Source organism: Oncorhynchus mykiss, chromosome 12 (assembly GCF_013265735.2).
Source record: "Oncorhynchus mykiss isolate Arlee chromosome 12, USDA_OmykA_1.1, whole genome shotgun sequence".
NCBI lineage: Eukaryota > Metazoa > Chordata > Actinopteri > Salmoniformes > Salmonidae > Oncorhynchus > Oncorhynchus mykiss.
The window spans coordinates 61,583,511-61,603,221 of NC_048576.1; the positions used below are offsets into that span (position 1 = coordinate 61,583,511).

The 19,711-nt window shown below is 40.8% G+C and overlaps 1 protein-coding gene across 4 annotated transcripts; it reads left to right on the forward strand.

The window, feature by feature from the left end:
• Positions 1 to 4,052: 4,052 nt before the first annotated feature.
• Positions 4,053 to 12,977, forward strand: LOC110539080 (E3 ubiquitin/ISG15 ligase TRIM25). Of its 4 annotated transcripts, none has more exons than XM_036937952.1 (7): positions 4,053 to 4,973; positions 5,704 to 5,799; positions 6,740 to 6,973; positions 7,145 to 7,304; positions 7,557 to 7,598; positions 7,705 to 9,156; positions 9,331 to 9,942. In XM_036937952.1, exons 1-7 carry the CDS (start codon positions 4,119 to 4,121, stop codon positions 9,495 to 9,497), a joined length of 3,006 nt encoding a protein of 1,001 aa, XP_036793847.1. In that variant the 5' UTR covers positions 4,053 to 4,118; the 3' UTR covers positions 9,498 to 9,942. The 4 variants fall into 4 exon arrangements, with proteins under 4 accessions (XP_036793847.1, XP_036793848.1, XP_036793844.1 ...); XM_036937953.1 differs by lacking the exon at positions 9,331 to 9,942 and adding an exon at positions 12,122 to 12,977 and having other exon boundaries at positions 4,054 to 4,973; positions 7,705 to 8,133; XM_036937949.1 differs by having other exon boundaries at positions 4,056 to 4,973; positions 7,705 to 9,942.
• The last annotated feature ends 6,734 nt before the right edge of the window (positions 12,978 to 19,711 follow it).

Below are 19,711 nucleotides of genomic sequence, written 5' to 3' on the forward strand. Positions count from 1 at the left end.
TATTTCTCCCCAAAATAAAGTACGTCATGAAAACGACAGGGACGAAGCCCAAAACAGACACGTAAATATATAACACAGGGATGTAATCCAAACAAAAGAGTGAGGTGTAAAACCTCTAAATAATACATGGGACGAGACCGGTAATACAGTGCCTTGCGAAAGTATTCGGCCCCCTTGAACTTTGCGACCTTTTGCCACATTTCAGGCTTCAAACATAAAGATATAAAACTATTTTTTTGTGAAGAATCAACAACAAGTGGGACACAATCATGAAGTGGAACGACATTTATTGGATATTTCAAACTTTTTTAACTAATCAAAAACTGAAAAATTGGGCGTGCAAAATTATTCAGCCCCTTTACTTTCAGTGCAGCAAACTCTCTCCAGAAGTTCAGTGAGGATCTCTGAATGATCCAATGTTGACCTAAATGACTAATGATGATAAATACAATCCACCTGTGTGTAATCAAGTCTCCGTATAAATGCACCTGCACTGTGATAGTCTCAGAGGTCTGTTAAAAGCGCAGAGAGCATCATGAAGAACAAGGAACACACCAGGCATGTCCGAGATACTGTTGTGAAGAAGTTTAAAGCCTGATTTGGATACAAAAAGATTTCCCAAACTTTAAACATCCCAAGGAGCACTGTGCAAGCGATAATATTGAAATGGAAGGAGTATCAGACTACTGCAAATCTACCAAGACCTGGCCGTCCCTCTAAACTGTCAGCTCATACAAGGAGAAGACTGATCAGAGATGCAGCCAAGAGGCCCATGATCACTCTGGATGAACTGCAGAGATCTACAGCTGAGGTGGGAGACTCTGTCCATAGGACAACAATCAGTCGTATATTGCACAAATCTGGCCTTTATGGAAGAGTGGCAAGAAAGCCATTTCTTAAAGATATCCATAAAAAGTGTCGTTTAAAGTTTGCCACAAGCCACCTGGGAGACACACCAAACATGTGGAAGAAGGTGCTCTGGTCAGATGAAACCAAAATTGAACTTTTTGGCAACAATGCAAAACGTTATGTTTGGCGTAAAAGCAACACAGCTGAACACACCATCCCCACTGTCAAACATGGTGGTGGCAGCATCATGGTTTGGGCCTGCTTTTCTTCAGCAGGGACAGGGAAGATGGTTAAAATTGATGGGAAGATGGATGGAGCCAAATACAGGACCATTCTGGAAGAAAACCTGATGGAGTCTGCAAAAGACCTGAGATTGGGACGGAGATTTGTCTTCCAGCAAGACAATGATCCAAAACATAAAGCAAAATCTACAATGGAATGGTTCAAAAATAAACATATCCAGGTGTTAGAATGGCCAAGTCAAAGTCCAGACCTGAATCCAATCGAGAATCTGTGGAAAGAACTGACAACTGCTGTTCACAAATGCTCTCCATCCAACCTCACTGAGCTCGAGCTGTTTTGCAAGGAGGAATGGGAAAAAATGTCAGTCTCTCGATGTGCAAAACTGATAGAGACATACCCCAAGCGACTTACAGCTGTAATCGCAGCAAAAGGTGGCGCTACAAAGTATTAACTTAAGGGGGCTGAATAATTTTGCACGCCCAATTTTTCAGTTTTTGATTTGTTAAAAAAGTTTGAAATATCCAATAAATGTCGTTCCACTTCATGATTGTGTCCCACTTGTTGATTCTTCACAAAAAAATACAGTTTTCTATCTTTATGTTTGAAGCCTGAAATGTGGCAAAAGGTCGCAAAGTTCAAGGGGGCTGAATACTTTCGCAAGGCACTGTATTTCGTTTTTAAGTAGACAACTCTCAACAATCATTCACGATAGCACATTGAAAATAGTTACTGGAAAATACCAGAACTAAGCAGGGCTGGGTTTGGTTAAAATCCTGGATGGGAGACCAAAGTGTATCTTTAGATAGATCACAGTGCTCCCCATTGTTTTGTTTTTCTGATAGTGGATATAATTTTGAAGATCTGACGTTGTTTTAAAGGTACAAAGTCAACATATTTGATACAAGGTTTGTCTATGTAAAAATTTGGCTAACATGATGACATAATCCTGTGGTTGAAATGTCACTTTAAAAACAAAAGTTGATTCAAATTGTTTGAGTTACAAACGATAAACAATCTATGAAAAGCTGAGCTCCCACAAACTGTCACGTTTTTCAAAATTGAACCCAGAAGCAGACCAGGACAAGGAGAGTAGGAAGAAGGTGAGTATTTATTTACAAGTGAATGTGAATGGGTAGATATATCCAGGTGGCGTAGCGGGCAGCGGTGGTGAGTTGATGGGAGTAAATAGGTATTTCCAATGGGGAAGCGGAATCCTCCGACGACCTGGCGGGAATGGGGTAAATGATCCGGGTGAGTAACTGAAGACAGAACAAACGGAGGTAAGTTTAAGGCAAGCAATACGTAAAAAACAACAAAACAAATTCTATCCAACTTGAGGCTGATACTATGGCACAACATACTGTTCATGGCTAACGATCCGGCAGGGAATGGATGTCAGGTCCGGGCTTATGAAGAGGAGAAATGATGATCAGGACCAGGTGTGCAGATAGCTGATGGGATACAGGTGCGGGTAATCAGAACTCCCAACTGGCTACATTGCCCGGCAACCAGACAGGGTGCATTCCAGGACGCCGGAAAAAAACACTCCAGGACAGAACACAGGCAAAAACAGACTCAGGAAACGGGATTCGTGACACAAACATGCACATGTAATATGTTTTGCTCTATGACGCTCAAACGCTATTCAAGAGTCGTTAGAAGATCATAAGGAATCCTAGGACATAGTATCTATAATACTGTAATAAGCTCACATAGCTGCTGTCACAATCTACAAACTACACAGTTGTCACTGACTAGTTGGATATTAATTTCCCATTGAGCAAACCATTTCTGTAATTACAGCATTCATATAAAGTCATTTTTTTATATTTTTTTCTTTGGCAGACTATATTTTTATTGACAGTTTGTCAATAAAACTCATGAATGCAAATGTTGATGCCAAATTGTTTTGTGTTCTACTTGTAGCCCTGGTTGTCTTAAAAATTAGAGCTGGACATGCAGATAAATGAAAGTCAGATAAATGAAAATCCGAATTTTGCTGGGGTCTCGGGACTGATACGGTTAATGACATTCTCTGCTGCCAATTTGGTCTTTATCCCAAATCTGTGACCTCATCGTGTACATTAAAATAAGAATACATGTATGAGCGGAACTGAAAGTGATAATAGATATCGCATTGCACTGAGTGTAAAAAACATTAGGAACACCTGCTCTTTTCATGACAGACTGACCAGGTGAAAGCTATGGTCCCTTATTGATGTCACTTGTTAAATCCACTTCAATCAGTGTAGATGAAGGGGAGGAGACAGGTTGAATAAGCATTTTTAGGCTTTGAGACATTGATTGTGTATGTGTGCCATTCAGAGGGTGAATGGGCAAGACAAAATATTTAAGTGGCTTTGAATGGGGTATGGTAGTAGGTGCCAGGCGCATCGGTTTGAGTGTCAAGAACTGCAACCCTGCTGGGTTTTTCATGGTCAACAGTTTCCCGTGTGTATAAAGAACGCATTCGACACCTTGTAGAGTTCATGCCCCGACGAATTGGGAATGTTCTGAGGGCAAAAGGGGCTGCAACTCAATATTAGGAAGGTGTTCCTAATGTTTTGTGCACTGTGTATATGTAATTCATTTTCAGAGTAAATACAAACTTAACTATGTATCTATGTATTCCCTAAAATAATCTCATCACACATCTCATCAAATTTTGTGACAGTAAGAAGAAGCTGCATATAAAAAAAAGCCTCAAACTCCTCAAAATTAAAAAAGCCTCAAACTAAACAAAGAAAATGCCCATTACCATATTCGGTATGTTGAGTAACAATATACGATAGAAAGAGAATAATAGCCACATATCAGTAGATGTGTGGAAACTTGATAACCCTACAGAAGGTAGAGGATTTTACATAAACTTGAAACGGTTCCGTAATGACAGACGCTGGGAGACCGGAAGCAAGTACAGGGTGAGGATTTTATAATAAATAGAAACAAAAGCCAGAGAAGCGTCTGGACAAGAGAAACAAAACAACATCGATGCAGACACGGGAATGAAACTGAGGAAGTGACAGATGTATGGCAGGCAATCAATGACGTGTGGAGTCCAGGTGAGTCCGATGAAGCACTGGCGCGCGCAACGTTGGTGGCAGGTGCGCGTTATGGTGAGCAGCCTGGCAACCTCGAGCGTCTTAGAGACAAAACTAATGAACAATGTGACCACACCCACAGTGAGTCAGGATTTCAAGAGAAATGAAACTCTTGTTTTCTTCTTCTTACACTATATGTTCCCGTTCTCTTCAGTCAGTGAAGTTACCACACACAACTTGGTTAGCTGTAGATCAGACACAATGGCGAGTAAAATGGCAGCCTCTGTCTCATTGGAACAGGAATGTCCCATCTGTCTAGACCTGCTGAAAGATCCGGTGACTATGCCTTGTGGACACAGTCACTGTATGGGCTGTATCCAGGGCTTATGGGAGCAGGAGGACCAGATGGGAGGTCAGATCTGCCCCCAGTGCAAAGAAAGTCTTACACAACCTTGGCCCACTCTGAACCAAAATACTATTCTGGCTGAAATGGTGGCGAAACTGAAGAAGACAGAACTCCAAGCTGCTCCTCTTACGGAAGATGTGGTTGCATGTGACTTCTGCACTAGAGGAGCGAACCAAGCTGTCAAGTCCTGCCTGGTGTGCCTGGCCTCTTACTGTGAGACTCACCTAAAGCCCCACTATGAAAACCCTTCCTTTGGAAGGCACAAGCTGCTGGATGCCACCCGACGATTACAGGAACGGGTTTGCTCAACTCATCACAAACTGCTGGAGGTTTACTGCAGAACCGACAAACTGTGTGTGTGTGTGAGTTGTGCACTGTACGATCACAAAGGCCATGTCACCGTCGCTGCATCAGCTGAAAGAATGGAGAAGCAGGTAGGTGCTAAAACCATAGACATTAAAGCCAGTAGATCGTGGTTGCGCTGACGTCATCCCCGATTTTCCTATGGAAAACTCCCAATGGCGGATGAAGCCAGGAGTATTAGAATTTGAAGTGCGCTATATTGCTGAATGGGTCTGAATGGCACATTAACATGGTTTGCGGTGAAAGTGTCCGTAACTAGTAAAGGACCATGGTCGATGTAGTCGTTTTCATCCTGCCTGAGAGAGTCAACCTAACGCTGCGTGGTCCTGTGTGATGACACATGTAGTAGTCTGAATGGATCACTACTATTTGTAGCGAACTTTAAAAGAATGAATCGTGGAGATCGAACTTGATCTAATGTTAGAGGCCCAAACGGCCGTAAAATGTTGTTTTGTTTGGCCGTTCTGGCGATTGTAATTTACATAGGTTTTATAGAGCAGACCAGGGCGTTGGACACCACTAGGTTGCTACGCAGGCCTGGCTAAAACTCATTGGGGGAACATAATTTAACTTTATGTGAAAGGTAATCTGAAGCGCTCTGGCACAGTGATTTAGTTCTGCCAATTAGCCTAATCTTGTAAATCACATCCTGATCTATGCTGGTTATCACCTATAGTCTCACCTGTGTTACTATCTGTTCAGCTCTACTTATCATGTTTCCTTTGGTGCTATTAGTGCATTTGTTTGTTAAGAAAGTGGAAAGCTCATGTTGAGTTGTCTGGGGCTTCTCTCTGCTCACAGAAAGAGACAGAGGCCACAGGAGGATCATGTAGACAGAAAGTCAAGGAAAAGGAAGAGGAGGTCGAGCACCTGAGGGGAGCTTTGGTGTCGTTTAAGGTGAGCTAGGATGTTTTGCAAGAGATGGGCTACTGTATATGATCAAGGTAAGAGTGAGGGAGTGGTGGTGGTGTTTGACGTGAACTTAATCTGCCACGACTTTATCTGTACACATGTTGTACTGCATTGAATCTGTTATCTCCATCTTATTAGCGTTCTAAAGTACTAGTGCATATTTTAATTAGATTAGATTGATTTGATTAGATGGCCTTTATGATCCCACCAAGGAAATATTAATTTGGTAATTTGCTTAAAAAGACAAAATATGTAACACAAAATAATACACAATACATTTTATATGAAAGTACAATAGGCTGCAGATTTACAGTGCAAGTGCAATACATATTTACTGTACACACCTATCAAATAGTCAACAGTCCAATTAGACTATCCATTGTACTGCCTAATGGCTGTTGGAATTAAAGAGTCCTTTATATCTGTTTTTCTTGAGCTTCTTTTTTAAAGAAGTCATCTTCCCCTAGCCAGGCTATGACTGAATTTCGGGTGAAGGGGATGTGTACTGTCCTGTAAAATGTTACGTTTTTGGAGGATGAGTTTTGTGTACAGGCTGGAAGCAGCTGATTCTTGGTCCATACTACCAATGATCCTTCCCCACTGTCTTGATCAGGCACTGAAGCTTGGCCTTGCGCTCGCATGTTGCCAAATGCATGTCAGACCAAAGGGCAACACATTCTGCAGGACATATTTGTAAAACATATGATGATTAACATTAAAATGGTTTTGCTTTTATAAAATGTATTTTTGCTATCTGTTCTAGTGACTGTTTCTTTGCAAGGGCACAGACATTGAATTGCTGTTTGTTTATATTGGTATTTATGTGGTCACTCTTATCGACTGACTCCCTGTTGATCTTTGTCGGGGGTAATTAAGTACCAGAACATCGAGGCAGGGTCTAAATCACTATATTCCTTTCGATCAGCGCTCTGCAAGGGAAGCTGTTCTGGACAGCACCAGGACACTCTCAGAGCTGAAAGTATATCTGGAGCGGAGGGGCAACCAAGTGAAGGAGCTGATCAGGGCTCAGGAAAAGGTGGAGGTGAACTGGGCGGAGGCCCAACTGCAGCGTCTGGAGCAGGAGATTATTGCGCTGAAGAAGAGAGACTCTGAGCTGAAGAAACTAACACTGACCCAAGATGACGCATACTTCCTTCAGGTATAAGCACTTCTTTGTTTAATACTCCTTACATAGAGTAGTAGAAGTAGAAACTGGATTATCTTGAGGATAATCGGTTTTGCAGAATGATATCTTTAAATGAACAGACATAATTTGCTGCCCTGGAGTTCAGCTATATGTGAAGCCATTTTCTTTCTTCAATCTTTCCAGCATTACCAAGACCCCAGGAGCTCTCCTGTATCTGAAGACCTGCCGAGCATCAACATTGACCCGCTGTGTGATTTTGGGACAGTAAAGAGAGCTTATGCTAATTTCAAGGAGCAGTTGGAATGCTTCTGTGATAGAGGAATGAAGAGGATATTGAACACAGGTAGAATTTCAGAGGTTCCCCACTGGGCACAGACGTAAATTCAATGTATATTCCACGTTGGTTCAATGCAATTTCATTAAAATGATGTGGAAACAACGTTGATTCAACCAGTGTGTTCCCAGTGGGTTAAGACTGCATATGAGATGTGAATGAGGTACTGTATATCTTCTGAAAACCCTTGAATTGGGAGTCTCGGTTTTAAAAGCTAGTAAGAAAAAGTAATAATGTGTGTATCTGTGTCCATTTTCACAGTAAAAGCCATCCATATGCTTCAGTCACCAAAGCCCAGCCAATGTAAGTGTGTTTATAATCTCAGCATGCAATAATTTTCCAGAAAAAAACCCACAAAATACTGTAGCCTATGTGAGCTAAAATGTTTGTGCAATTATTTCACTTTCAGCTCCCAAGACAATTGGTCAAGCCAATGGGAGCCCCCCAGCCTTCAAGCCCACCCTGGTATTGGGGGAACCTGCAGTAACCTGCGACACTCCCCTTTCCCTCTGTGCAAAGTCCTCTATCTTGAAGTGCTCTTCCATGAGCAAACCTTCAACTGACACAGCGATCCTATTCACTGAAAAGGGGCCATCAAATGACACTAAGCCTGCTGCTAGAGTAGAGGCCATCCTCACCAAACCCTTGTTCACCACTGACAACCTTCTCTTGACCAAATCGGCATCTAATATGAACATCAATCCCCTGCTTATTAAATCCTCATCCAACACTGAAGAGTTCACCAAACCTGCATCTGGAGCTGGTTTAGCAGTCCTCAACACCACACCTGCTCCTACAACAAGTAGCAGCATTTTCAATTGTCCTGTTGGTGTTTTTGGTAAGCCTGCAGTTGACGTAGATGATTTTTGTAAGGCAGCATTAAACACTGACAGCTGTCCTTTCATCAAAATTGTATCTGACAACAATATGAGGGAAAAGCCTAGCACAGGTTTCTCCTTTGGCAAGCCTAAATGTAACGCAGGCTCATCCCTCTTTGGCAAGCCTGAATCTAACACAGGTTCACCCCTCTTTGGCAAGCCTGAATCTAGCACAGGTTCATCCCTCTTTGGCAAGCCTAAATCTAACACAGGATTCTCATTTGGCAAGCCGGAATCTAGCACAGGTTTATCCCTCTTTGGCAAGCCTGAATCTAGCACAGGTTTATCCCTCTTTGGCAAGCCTGAATCTAGCACAGGTTCACCCCTCTTTGGCAAGGCTGAATCTAACTCAGGAGTCTCATTTGGCAAGCCTGAATCTAGCACAGGTTTATCCCTCTTTGGCAAGCCGGAATCTAACACAGGTTCATCCCTCTTTGGCAAGCCTGAATCTAGCACAGGTTTATCCCTCTTTGGCAAGCCTGAATCTAGCACAGGTTTATCCCTCTTTGGCAAGCCTGAATCTAACACAGGATTCTCATTTGGCAAGCCTGAATCTAGCACAGGTTTATCCCTCTTTGGCAAGCCTGAATCTAACACAGGATTCTCATTTGGCAAGCCTGAATCTAGCACAGGTTTATTCCTCTTTGGCAAGCCTGAATCTAACACAGGATTCTCATTTGGCAAGCCTGAATCTAGCACAGGTTCATCCCTCCTTGGCAAGCCTGAATCTAACACAGGTTTATCCCTCTTTAGCAAGCCTGAATCTAACACAGGATTCTCATTTGGCAAGCCTGAATCTAGCACAGGTTCATCCCTCTTTGGCAAGCCTGAATCTAACACAGGTTTATCCCTCTTTAGCAAGCCTGAATCTAACACAGGATTCTCATTTGGCAAGACGGAATCTAACACAGGTTCACCCCTCTTTGGCAAGCCTGAATCTAGCACAGGTTTATCCCTCTTTGGCAAGCCTGAATCTAGCACAGGTTTATCCCTCTTTGGCAAGCCTGAATCTAACACAGGATTCTCATTTGGCAAGCCTGAATCTAGCACAGGTTTATCCCTCTTTGGCAAGCCTGAATCTAGCACAGGTTTATCCCTCTTTGGCAAGCCTGAATCTAACACAGGATTCTCATTTGGCAAGCCTGAATCTAGCACAGGTTTATCCCTCTTTGGCAAGCCTGAATCTAACACAGGATTCTCATTTGGCAAGCCTGAATCTAGCACAGGTTTATCCCTCTTTGGCAAGCCTGAATCTAACACAGGATTCTCATTTGGCAAGCCTGAATCTAGCACAGGTTTATTTATCCCTCTTTGGCAAGCCTGAATCTAACACATGATTTTCATTTGGCAAGCCGGAATCTAAAACAGGATCCTCCTTTGGCAAGCCTGCAGACCAGCCTGGTGTCGTCTAGATTTCTATTTTAGGAAAATGCTTGGTTTAGTTTTCTATCAATGAAGAAATGCTGTTATCAGGGTTACACATCATGGGATTACACTATATATTGTAAATAATAATACAATGAGTTTGCCCATGCACTTTGATTTGTTATGCAGTACCAATACTGTGATGGATTTGATGTTATCTGTACTGAATTAAATGGATTTCTTCCACTGATTTAAAAACTGATAATTTACCAATTTTCTGCCCGAAGATGGCATTCAAACAACAGTCTCACTCTTATGCAGTCCCTAAATTCTCGTGGTCTGTTTTGAAAAATATGTATTCTGACTTCAATGGGACAATCTGGTTCAATAAAATAAATATAAATGTGAAAACTTGATATCATGTTGGTGCAATTGTAGTTTCTTACATATTGTTTCTGTATTTACCATTAAGTACAAAATGTACATAGCACTTAACACATGGATCTCACAGCCATTTTTATGTATTTGTTTGGTGTGTGTGTGTGTGTGTTGCTGTTTTCATACTGACGGCATACCAATCAAATCAAACTTGAGAAACAAGATTGAACTCTTTGGCCTGAATGCCAAGCGTCACGTCTGGAGGAAACCTGGCGGTGGCAGTATCATGCTGTAGGGATGTTTTTCAGTTGCAGGGACTGGGAGACTAGTCAGGATTGAAGGAAAGATGAATAGAGCAAAGTGCAGAGATCCTTGATGGAAACCTGCTCCAGAGCACTGAGGACCTCAAACTGGGGCGAAGGTTCACCTTCCAACAGGACAACAACCCTAAGCAAACAGCCAAGACAACGCAGGGGTGGCTTCGGGACAAGTCTCTGAATGTCCTTGAGTGGCCCAGCCAGAGCCTGGATTTGAACCCGACGCTCCCCATCCAACCTGACAGAGCTTGAGAGGATCTGCAGATAAGAATGGGAGAAACGCCCCAAATACAGGTGTGCCAAGCTTGTAGCGTCATATCCAAAGAGACTTGAGGCTGTAATCGCTGCCAAAGGTGCTTAAACAAAGTACTGAGTAAAGGGTCTGAATACCTAATGTGATATTTCTGTTTTTTATTTCTAATACATCTGCAAAAATGTATAAAACAGTTTTTGCCTTGTCATTATAGGGTATTGTGTGTAGATTGATGAGGGGGGGAAAACAATTTAATAATTTCCAGAATAATGCTGTAACATAACAAAATGTGGAAAAAGTCAAGGGGTCTGAATACTTTCTGAATGCACTGTACGTGTGTACTTGTTCCTACCCAACAATCTGACCTGGAAACCTGTAAAAGGTGTTGATTTCAGGAACTGCCAGTGCAGAGAGGAGATTCTACAGGGTGCACGCTGTCTGCTTCGGAATGCTGTGTGTTATACAAGTGACTCTCAATGCTTCCTTACGTGTCTACTGTGTTTACTACTCATAACCTCAGCAGAGACAAAGTAAAACATTTTCTGAAAACATTTTCAGGAAATATCACAAAAACCTTTATTAATGATCCATTATAAATGTCTGTTTAAATGCTGGAATAATCCCTAATTGTTCACTCACATTTTATAAAGGTGTAATAATGGCTTATTATTTGGACATTATAAGGTCTTGCCCTTTAAAAAACATTATGCCACCACTGACAGTGTTGGGGAGTAGTTCTGCTTCAAGTAATTCAACTAGTAATTTAACTACATTTTGCAGTAGCTTGATGCTAGTTGAACTCAATGCAAATCTTTGATTTCATGGTTAATAACATTTTTTACCTACTTTTTTAAATGACACTCATTCTGTCACAGTAATATCTGACTCCAGATTGATCTGTTTTTGCAGTCATGTTCCATGACTTTGCATTGAATGACATTTCATATAGATCATTTTTCCTGTGCCAGGTTTGAAAGTAGCTTTAGATATTGGTAAACAAACTATATTTCTGTTATGGGTAGCTTTACTGTAGCTCAACTTCTTCCAGTGTGAGGTAATTGGTAGCTTGGTAAACTGTATTTACAGAGTAGCTTCCCCAACACTTACCGCTGACATTTTTTTTACCACGAGCAGATGTGGTCTAAACACTACAGATAGACAAAGCAAAGTTTTCCACTGAGCTTGTGGCTGGGTACAGTTTTCACCCCCTTTTTACCCTAACCAAAACGTACCTGTTCTTCAAGTCTACAGTTACAGAGAAAGCCGTACACCACAGACCTCTTACAACAACCTTACCAACGGTATGACTGCTGTGTATTGATGTGGCGTACTGATATGACATCACCACGTCAGTAAAAGAATGCGGGGCTTGTTACACGTACAGTGGTGGTGAAAAGACGTGGAAGTTTACCTCTGAGTCTGGTCTGATTCAATTCAGTATAATATCCTAACTTAGCACAAGTTGTAAGTATAGGATTTAACAATGTCGACATGTCGCAACCTGACTAAAACTATTATCGTAGGAGTCTTTCTCATTCACTCTGTTACAGGTCAAAACACTCTCAGTTCAGGTTAGTATTTGTTGTGTGTAAATTGCTCTATGAATGACGGCTGTTCTAATGTGCACTCTGACAGGGCCGACCTGTACCCAGGAATGGTGGACTATGGATTCCAGCTCTTACTTTATTTCCATTGAGCAGAGGTCCTGGTGAGCCAGCAGACTGCGCTGCCTAGAGAAAGGAGCTGCCCTGGTGATCATCAACAGCAGAGAGGAACATGTCAAAGACTTGGTCATAGATGGGAATTAAATGAGAGCGGGGGCCATATTTACAGTGCCTGGTGAAAGTCTACACACCCCTTGCACAGCTGTCAAATTTTGCTGCCTTAAAATGATATATACAGTACTGTGCAAAAGTTTTAGGCAGGTGTAAAAAATAAATGCTGTTGAAGTAAGAATGCTTTCAAAAATAGACATGTTAATAATAGATTACATTGATCAATTAACTAAATGCAAAGTGAGTGAACAGAAGAAAAATCTAAATCAAATCCATATTTGGTTTGACCACCCTTTTCCTTCAAAACAGCATCAATTCTTGTAAGTACAATGCTCTATCCATTTTCACTTTCAGTTCTGCTAAAATCGTAAGTGATCATACATTTCTTTTTATTTTAATGGGCATGATGAGGTCACAGATTTGGGATGAAGGCCAAATTGTCAGCAGGTAATACCGTTAACCCCATCAGTTCCGAGACCCCAGAAAAAAATGACTTTTCATTTATCTGACTTTCCAGCCATTACATTTAGCAGCATGTCCAGCCATTACATTTAGCAGCATGTCCAGCCATTACATTTAGCCTCACAATTAAGTGTTTTACCATTTTCTTTTCAGGACAACCAGGGCTACAAGTAGAACACACAAAAAAATGACATCAAGTTTTATTAACAAATTGTCAATAAAAGAATGGCTGCAAAATAATAAACCTGATAAAAAAAATGAATTTATATGAATGGTGTAGGTATTCCTAATGTTTTGTAAACTCAGTGTATGTTGAACTAAGAGTTGTGCAGAGTATTGACTCAGGGGTGTGAAGACATGCGATCACATCCTGACCTTAGTTCCTTTTTTATGTCTCTATTTTGGTTTGCTCAGGGCGTTTGTTGGGGTGGGCATTCTATGTTTTTCATTCTATGTTTTGTTCTGCGTGTCATATTTATATGTGTTTGGCCTGGCATGGTTCCCAATCAGAGGCAGCTGTTTATCGTTGTCTCTGATTGAGAACCATACTTAGGTAGCCTGTTCCCACCTGTGTTTGTGGGTAGTTTGCGTACAGGACTGTTTCGTGTCGTTCACGCGCTTTGTTGTTGTTTTTTTGGGGGGGGGTCAATCAGTTTATTTAATTACATTTATTATGAACACTTACCACGCTGCGTGTTGTTCCCATGATTCATATTCCTCAAAAGCAGACGAAGAGGAGAGCCGTTACACAAACGCAATCAAGACATCTTTAATTTGAACTTTTTCGTTCACTTTGAAAATGTGGAGCAGGTTTTGGAGATCAGTAGTGGGAAAATCAAATTGAATCCCTTTTAAGATTTTAAGGCAGCAAAATGTGAATTATACAAGGGGTGTGTGTCAGGCGTGTACGTACTTCAGGTGAAGTCAGGTGCAGGAGAGCAGAGAATTGTGAACAGGCACACACTTTATTACGGAAGGAGAGATATACAGACGGACGCAGCTGCGTCAAAAACCTCCTCCAGCCAACAAGGCAAAGTGTATAGCGCGCATAATGGTCACACAACATGAATGTATGACAATACAAATAAGCTTCATGAAAACACACGGAAAATAGCAAACGCTTAGCCTAGTGCGTACAACACGTAACACACTACTTACACACAAAGACATGAGGGGGAACAGAGGGATAAATACATGTAGTGTGATTGGGGAATGCAAACAAATGGATAATAGAAAAATGGAGCGGCGATGGCTAGAAAGCCGGTGACGTCGAACGCCGCCCGAACAAGGAGAGGGGCCGACTTCGGCGGAAGTCGTGACAGTGTGTAGACTTTCACATTACACCGTTTCAATCTTTTTAGAAAAGGAGTGCTGATCTAGTATCAGTTTGGGCTTTTAGATCACATTGAATCTGATTATTATAGTCAGGGTGGACCTCGTCCTAGATCAGCACTTCTACTCTGTAATCTTTAATAAATATTGACCAAGACTTCTTTTTTTTAAATGTAAGACTTAGTTATGTATGTGTAGTCATACATGCTTACCATTGTTTCATTATATGTGTGTTGTGCTGCATTAGTTATTTATTTTGGCTGCTGAGGACCAAATGGACCTAGGTGGATGGAACCCCACTGACCACAGAGTAAGATATTTGTTTCTGTCCACCTAGTCTATCAAAGGACAAGGAGGAGCTACTACCATATTGCCTATCCAATCCTTTAGGATCTAGGGATCATTTGGGATTAGCCTATATAACATCAGACATTGTTGTGTTTGTAGCCACTGGAGGGAGAGGGCTCCTGATAATTGTGAAGAGGCACTGGTGTAAAGTACTTATGTAAAAATACTTTAAAGTACTAATTACATATTGTTTGGGGGTATCTGTACTTTACTTTATTATTTATATTTTTGACAACTTTTACTGTTACTCATTCCTATAGAAAATAATGTACTGTTTACTTCATACATTTTCCCTGACATCCAAAAGTATTCATTATATTTTGAATGTTTAGCAGTACAGGAAAATGGTCCAATTCACGCACTTAAAGTATTAAGAGAACATCCCTGATCAGCCTCTGATCTGGCGGACTCACTAAGCACAAATGCTTCATTTGTAAATTATGTCTCTGTGTTGGAGTGTGCCCCTTGCTATCTGTAAACAAAAAAATAAATGGTGCTGTCTGGTTTGCTTAATAAAATAAATAAAAAATGATTTATGCTTTTACTTTTGACACAAGTATATTTGAGCAAGTACTTGAACTGTTGATACTTAAGTACATTTAAAACCAAATACCTTTAGACTTTTACTGAAGTAGTACTTTACTGGGAATTTTTTTGGAATCATTTTCTATTAGGTATCTTTACTTTTACTCAAGTATAACAATTAGGTACTTTTTCCACCACTGCGAAGAGGTAGCGGAGGACTCTGTGGAGATCTTGGTCAATCCTTTAGACCCCCTGGAGAGCTGGAATGACCTGTCCTATGTCAACCATGACTGGCCCTGGATCTGCGAGACTAAGGCTTGTCACAAGCCTTAACACAATAATCATAGTCATATTTTTCTAGTTTTGCAGAAAGCATGGTGAAACTACTGTTTCTATGTTTTCTGTCTGTGTGTTTGCTATGTGTATGAGCCACAGGCCTGTAAGCCAAAGACACATTTCCATTATTAACTAGAATTACTGTATTGTTGGAGTATGTATTTGTGCTTTTACCAGTCCAGAACGGTGTCTAAAATGTAGTTCACCAAAATTCCATCCACAGCTTTTATTAGAGTCAAGTCATACTGTATAAAAAATGAATGAGGCTATGAATACAAAGTTTTCACCCCTGCCCCCATTAGTTTTTGCCAAAGCAGCGGCTATTTTTCATGGGTTTCACATTTCTCTCTCTTCTGAACCCTCAACCAATTTGATCAATATGATGATGTAGCCTATCTCTCTGCCTCATATTTCTGAACAGCTGCAATTTGAACGAACGTTCCAAAAATATATATGAAGGCTACAACCTTCTCTGTCTGTTGTAATGGATATTGCCATAGCACAAGCAAGACGCAGTCTACACATTGCATTGATGTCATCTTTATAGTTTGGGCTGCCATATAGCCAGCAGCCTGGCTCCTGTTTAGCCAATGTTGCAATGACTATGGAAAAATAACATTAAATCACTATTGACTGCCTGTCTGTGTCTTGCTTGTTTGATATGTTGTGTAGGATACATAGGGTGAATTCAGAAAAAGTGGGACACTTAGCATTTCCGTCTTCTGTAACCTCTTTCGACATTGTCATGAAATATGACTTTGTCATTTCTTCAAACAATCATCTTTATTTAATATTGATTAATTATTGCAACAATGAAACGGTTGACTCCACACTCGAGTGTGTTGCCGAGAGCTTAACTGATAATGAAAAAAGATACTGTATATAGGAGACCTAAAAATGCTTAGTTAGGGCTGGTTTCACCCCTGCCATGCTGATCAGGGGGGCATCATAAGCCACCTTGGGTTTATCTCCTGATTATCTGCACAGGATGTTGTTTTAACTCCAACCTGGCTTAGTTTCCCAGGTGCCAGGATGAAGATAAGACAATGAGGGATTGTTCTAACTTTTTCAGGCTGTCTCTATCTCGGGCAACACAAACCACATCTTGTCTATGTGATGCCGGCTGTAGGTTTTTATCAACAAGTCATTGACAATTGTCAGCTCAAGCTCCAGAGGCCCAACTCAGTGCCACAGACACAGATGAGAGAATACTCATCATGTCTATTCTAATAATAAACAGTATTAAACATAGTCTTGTAATTTTTCTCTCACAACATCTATCTATATTAGCCCAACATATGATACATTTATAAAATCCACAAGATGTTTCCTAATGACACAAAAAGGCCAAATGTTGATATAATATTCACAGGAGGCATGACACTCATTTGTGTACACTGAGCCAAACCCGTATTTTCAGTCCGTGGGACACCATTATTCTTCTTTTTATAAGAAACATGAATGTGTTGTGATTCTGGATAGCCAAATTGTTAGCAAGAATGCCAACAAACTGCTATGTGGGGAATCGTAAGTGGCTAATTTCAGCTGGTTTCATCTTGTTATTGATACCATGTCTTGTTTTGAAGTGTTTTGACTGATTTCATGTCAATGCTAATATGGCTAAAATTCGCTACCTAGCTAACCAGCAACTGTAACCAATGTATTTGAGAGACAACAAGTGGTCATTGTGCAAATGTATTTATGTTTTCAAGAAACATTGGAGACGAAATATAGCTTACGTGTTGTCAACAATCTACGCCAACCTCATCTGTTTTGCTCCATGGTTGTACACGCGTCCAACCTGTCTATGCTATCACAGACAATATAATGGCATAGCATGAACATTACACAGGTGCACATTGTGCTTGGGAAAATTAAAGGCCACTAACATGTGCAGTTTTGTCACACAACACAATGCCACAGATAACAGAATTTTTGAGGGAGTGTGCAATTGGCATGCTGACTGCAGGAATGTCTACCAGAACTGCTGCCAGAGGATTTAATATTAATTTATTTAGCATAAGCCTCGATCATAAGTCGTTTTAGAGAATTTGACAGTACGTCCAACTGGCCTCACAACCACAGACCATGTGTATGGTGTTGTATGGGCGAGCGGTTTGCTGATGTCAACATTGTGAACAGAGTGCCACGTGGTGGCGGTGGGGTTATGGTATGAGCAGGTATTAGCTACGAACAAATAGAATTGCATTTTATCGATGGCAATTTGAATGCACAGAGATACTGTGATGAGATCCCACTGCCCCATGTCGCAAGAATCTGTACACAATTCCTGGAAGTTGAAAATATCCCAGTTCTTCCATGGCCTGCATACTCACCAGACATGTCACCCATTGAGTAGGTTTGAGATGCTCTGGATTGAAGTGTTCCAGTTTTCGAATGCATACAGTACAGAATGCTGTGGTAGCTATGCTGGTTAAGTGTGCTTTGAATTCTAAATAAATCACTGACAGTGTCACCTGCAAAGCATCCCCACACCATCACACCTCCTCCATGCTTCACGGTAGGAACAACACATGCTGAGATCCTCCGTTCACATATTCTGCATTCCAACTGCTCATCAGACCAAAGGACAGATTTCCACCGGTCTAATGTCCATTGCTCATGTTTCTTGGCCCAAGCACGTCTTCTTCTTATTGGTGTCCTTTAGTAGTAGTTTCTTTGCAGCAATTAGACCATGAAGGCCTGATTCACGCAATCTCCTCTGAATAGTTGACATTGATATGTCTGTTACTTGAACTCTGTGAAGCATTTATTTGGGCTGCAATTTCTGAAGCTGGTAACTCCAATTAACTTATCCTCTGCAACAGAGCATGAGAGACAGTTTCCTCATCATAGTGCTTGATGGTTTTTGCAACTGCACTTTTAGAAACTTTCAAAGTTTTTGAAATTTTCTGACTTGACTGACCTTCATGTCTTAAAGTAATGATGGACTATCGTTTCTCTTTGCTTATGTTAGCTGTTCTGAACATAATATGGGCTTGGTCTTTTACCAAATAGGGCTATCTTCTGTATACCACCCCGACCTTGTCACAACACAACGGATTGGCTCAAATACATTAAGGAAAGAAATTCCACAAATTTACTTTTAAGAAGGCACACCTGTTAATTGAAATGCATTCCAGGTGACTGACTACCTCATGAAGCTGGTTGAGAGAATACCAAGTGTGCAAAGCTGTCATCAAGGAAAACGGTGACTACTTTGAAGAATTTCAAAAATAAAATATATTTTGATTTGTTTAACACTTTTTTGGTTACATGATTCCATATGTGTTATTTCATAGTTTTGATGTCTTCACTATTATTCTACAATGTAGGAAATAGTAAAATAAAGAAACACCCTGGAATGAGTAGGTGTGTCCAAACCTTTGACTGGTACTGCATATGAAAGGTCAAAGCAAACGATCACGTGACACCATTCATTCCTATTTGAAGTCTCAATAGCTCTTGAAGCCAAATGAAGTCGGTTAATATGAAGATGGCATCTCATTGAGACATGCACAGTTTGAGCTGCTCCAGGACCAGGAAGTTGCAATTTCTCCTGACAGTTGAAGAACTGCTCAGACGCGCTGTTTGAAACAGAGGCGTGCTTCACCCGCACCATACTGAAAGACTGGCGGAGCCTGCCTAACTCTCCTCAAAAATCCGAAAAGGCGCACTACGTGGTTTCAGACCGCTCTCTCTATATCTGCAAGCTGTTGTCTAGAGCGTACGTGCCAAGGCCGGAGTGGGCACATTTGCTATTTAATTAAACAGTTGTGACAAAATTATTGGTAGAATTGAAAGTGCGAGTTTAAAACACATTGAACTTTCGATTTTATTCGGTTAATGACAATTTACGCGAAAAAGTACATTTTTATGTGCACTACGTCGTCACGCACTGCTTTTCACCGCAACCGGTCCATTTGGTGGAAACACCACTTGTGGAAAAATGCGCATATTCTGTTTATGCAGATTTTGGAATATTCGCATGAAAATCGGTGGCTAATTGGATGGAAACCTAGCTACTGTAACAGAAACAACAGGCAGATATATTTACCACATACTTTAATGTGAGAGTTCAGGTTAAAATAAAATACTTTAATGGAAAAGCTTACATAGTCACAATCTGCTACATAATTATAGATATATTCATCCTTTTTGATATTACACATTGCTCTCTTATATTATCAAATAAATGCTTATGTACATGCTGCTCAGTGTTAAGCTGTATTTACAAGACTGATCTCAAAAGGAAATAACGTAAAAATGGATATCCAATTACACATCAGAAACAATAGATTTTACCCCTAAACTAAAGCATTTGCTAACTGTCTAGCAAGTACTGTATCAGATCATACAATCTTACACTGTACACTCCCACACAAACCATAAAATTCAAGCATTACCAAACCATACACACTCACACACAAACCATAAAATGCATACC

Bases quoted from the DNA above. Each gene is read 5' to 3' on its own strand.
- LOC110539080 (XM_036937949.1), top strand. From the start codon at position 4,119: ATGTATGGCAGGCAATCAATGACGTGTGGAGTCCAGGTGAGTCCGATG. The intron at 4,974-5,703 runs GTAGGTGCTAAA...CTCTGCTCACAG, and splicing joins CTGAAAGAATGGAGAAGCAG to AAAGAGACAGAGGCCACAGG. The intron at 7,599-7,704 runs GTAAGTGTGTTT...TTTCACTTTCAG, and splicing joins GTCACCAAAGCCCAGCCAAT to CTCCCAAGACAATTGGTCAA.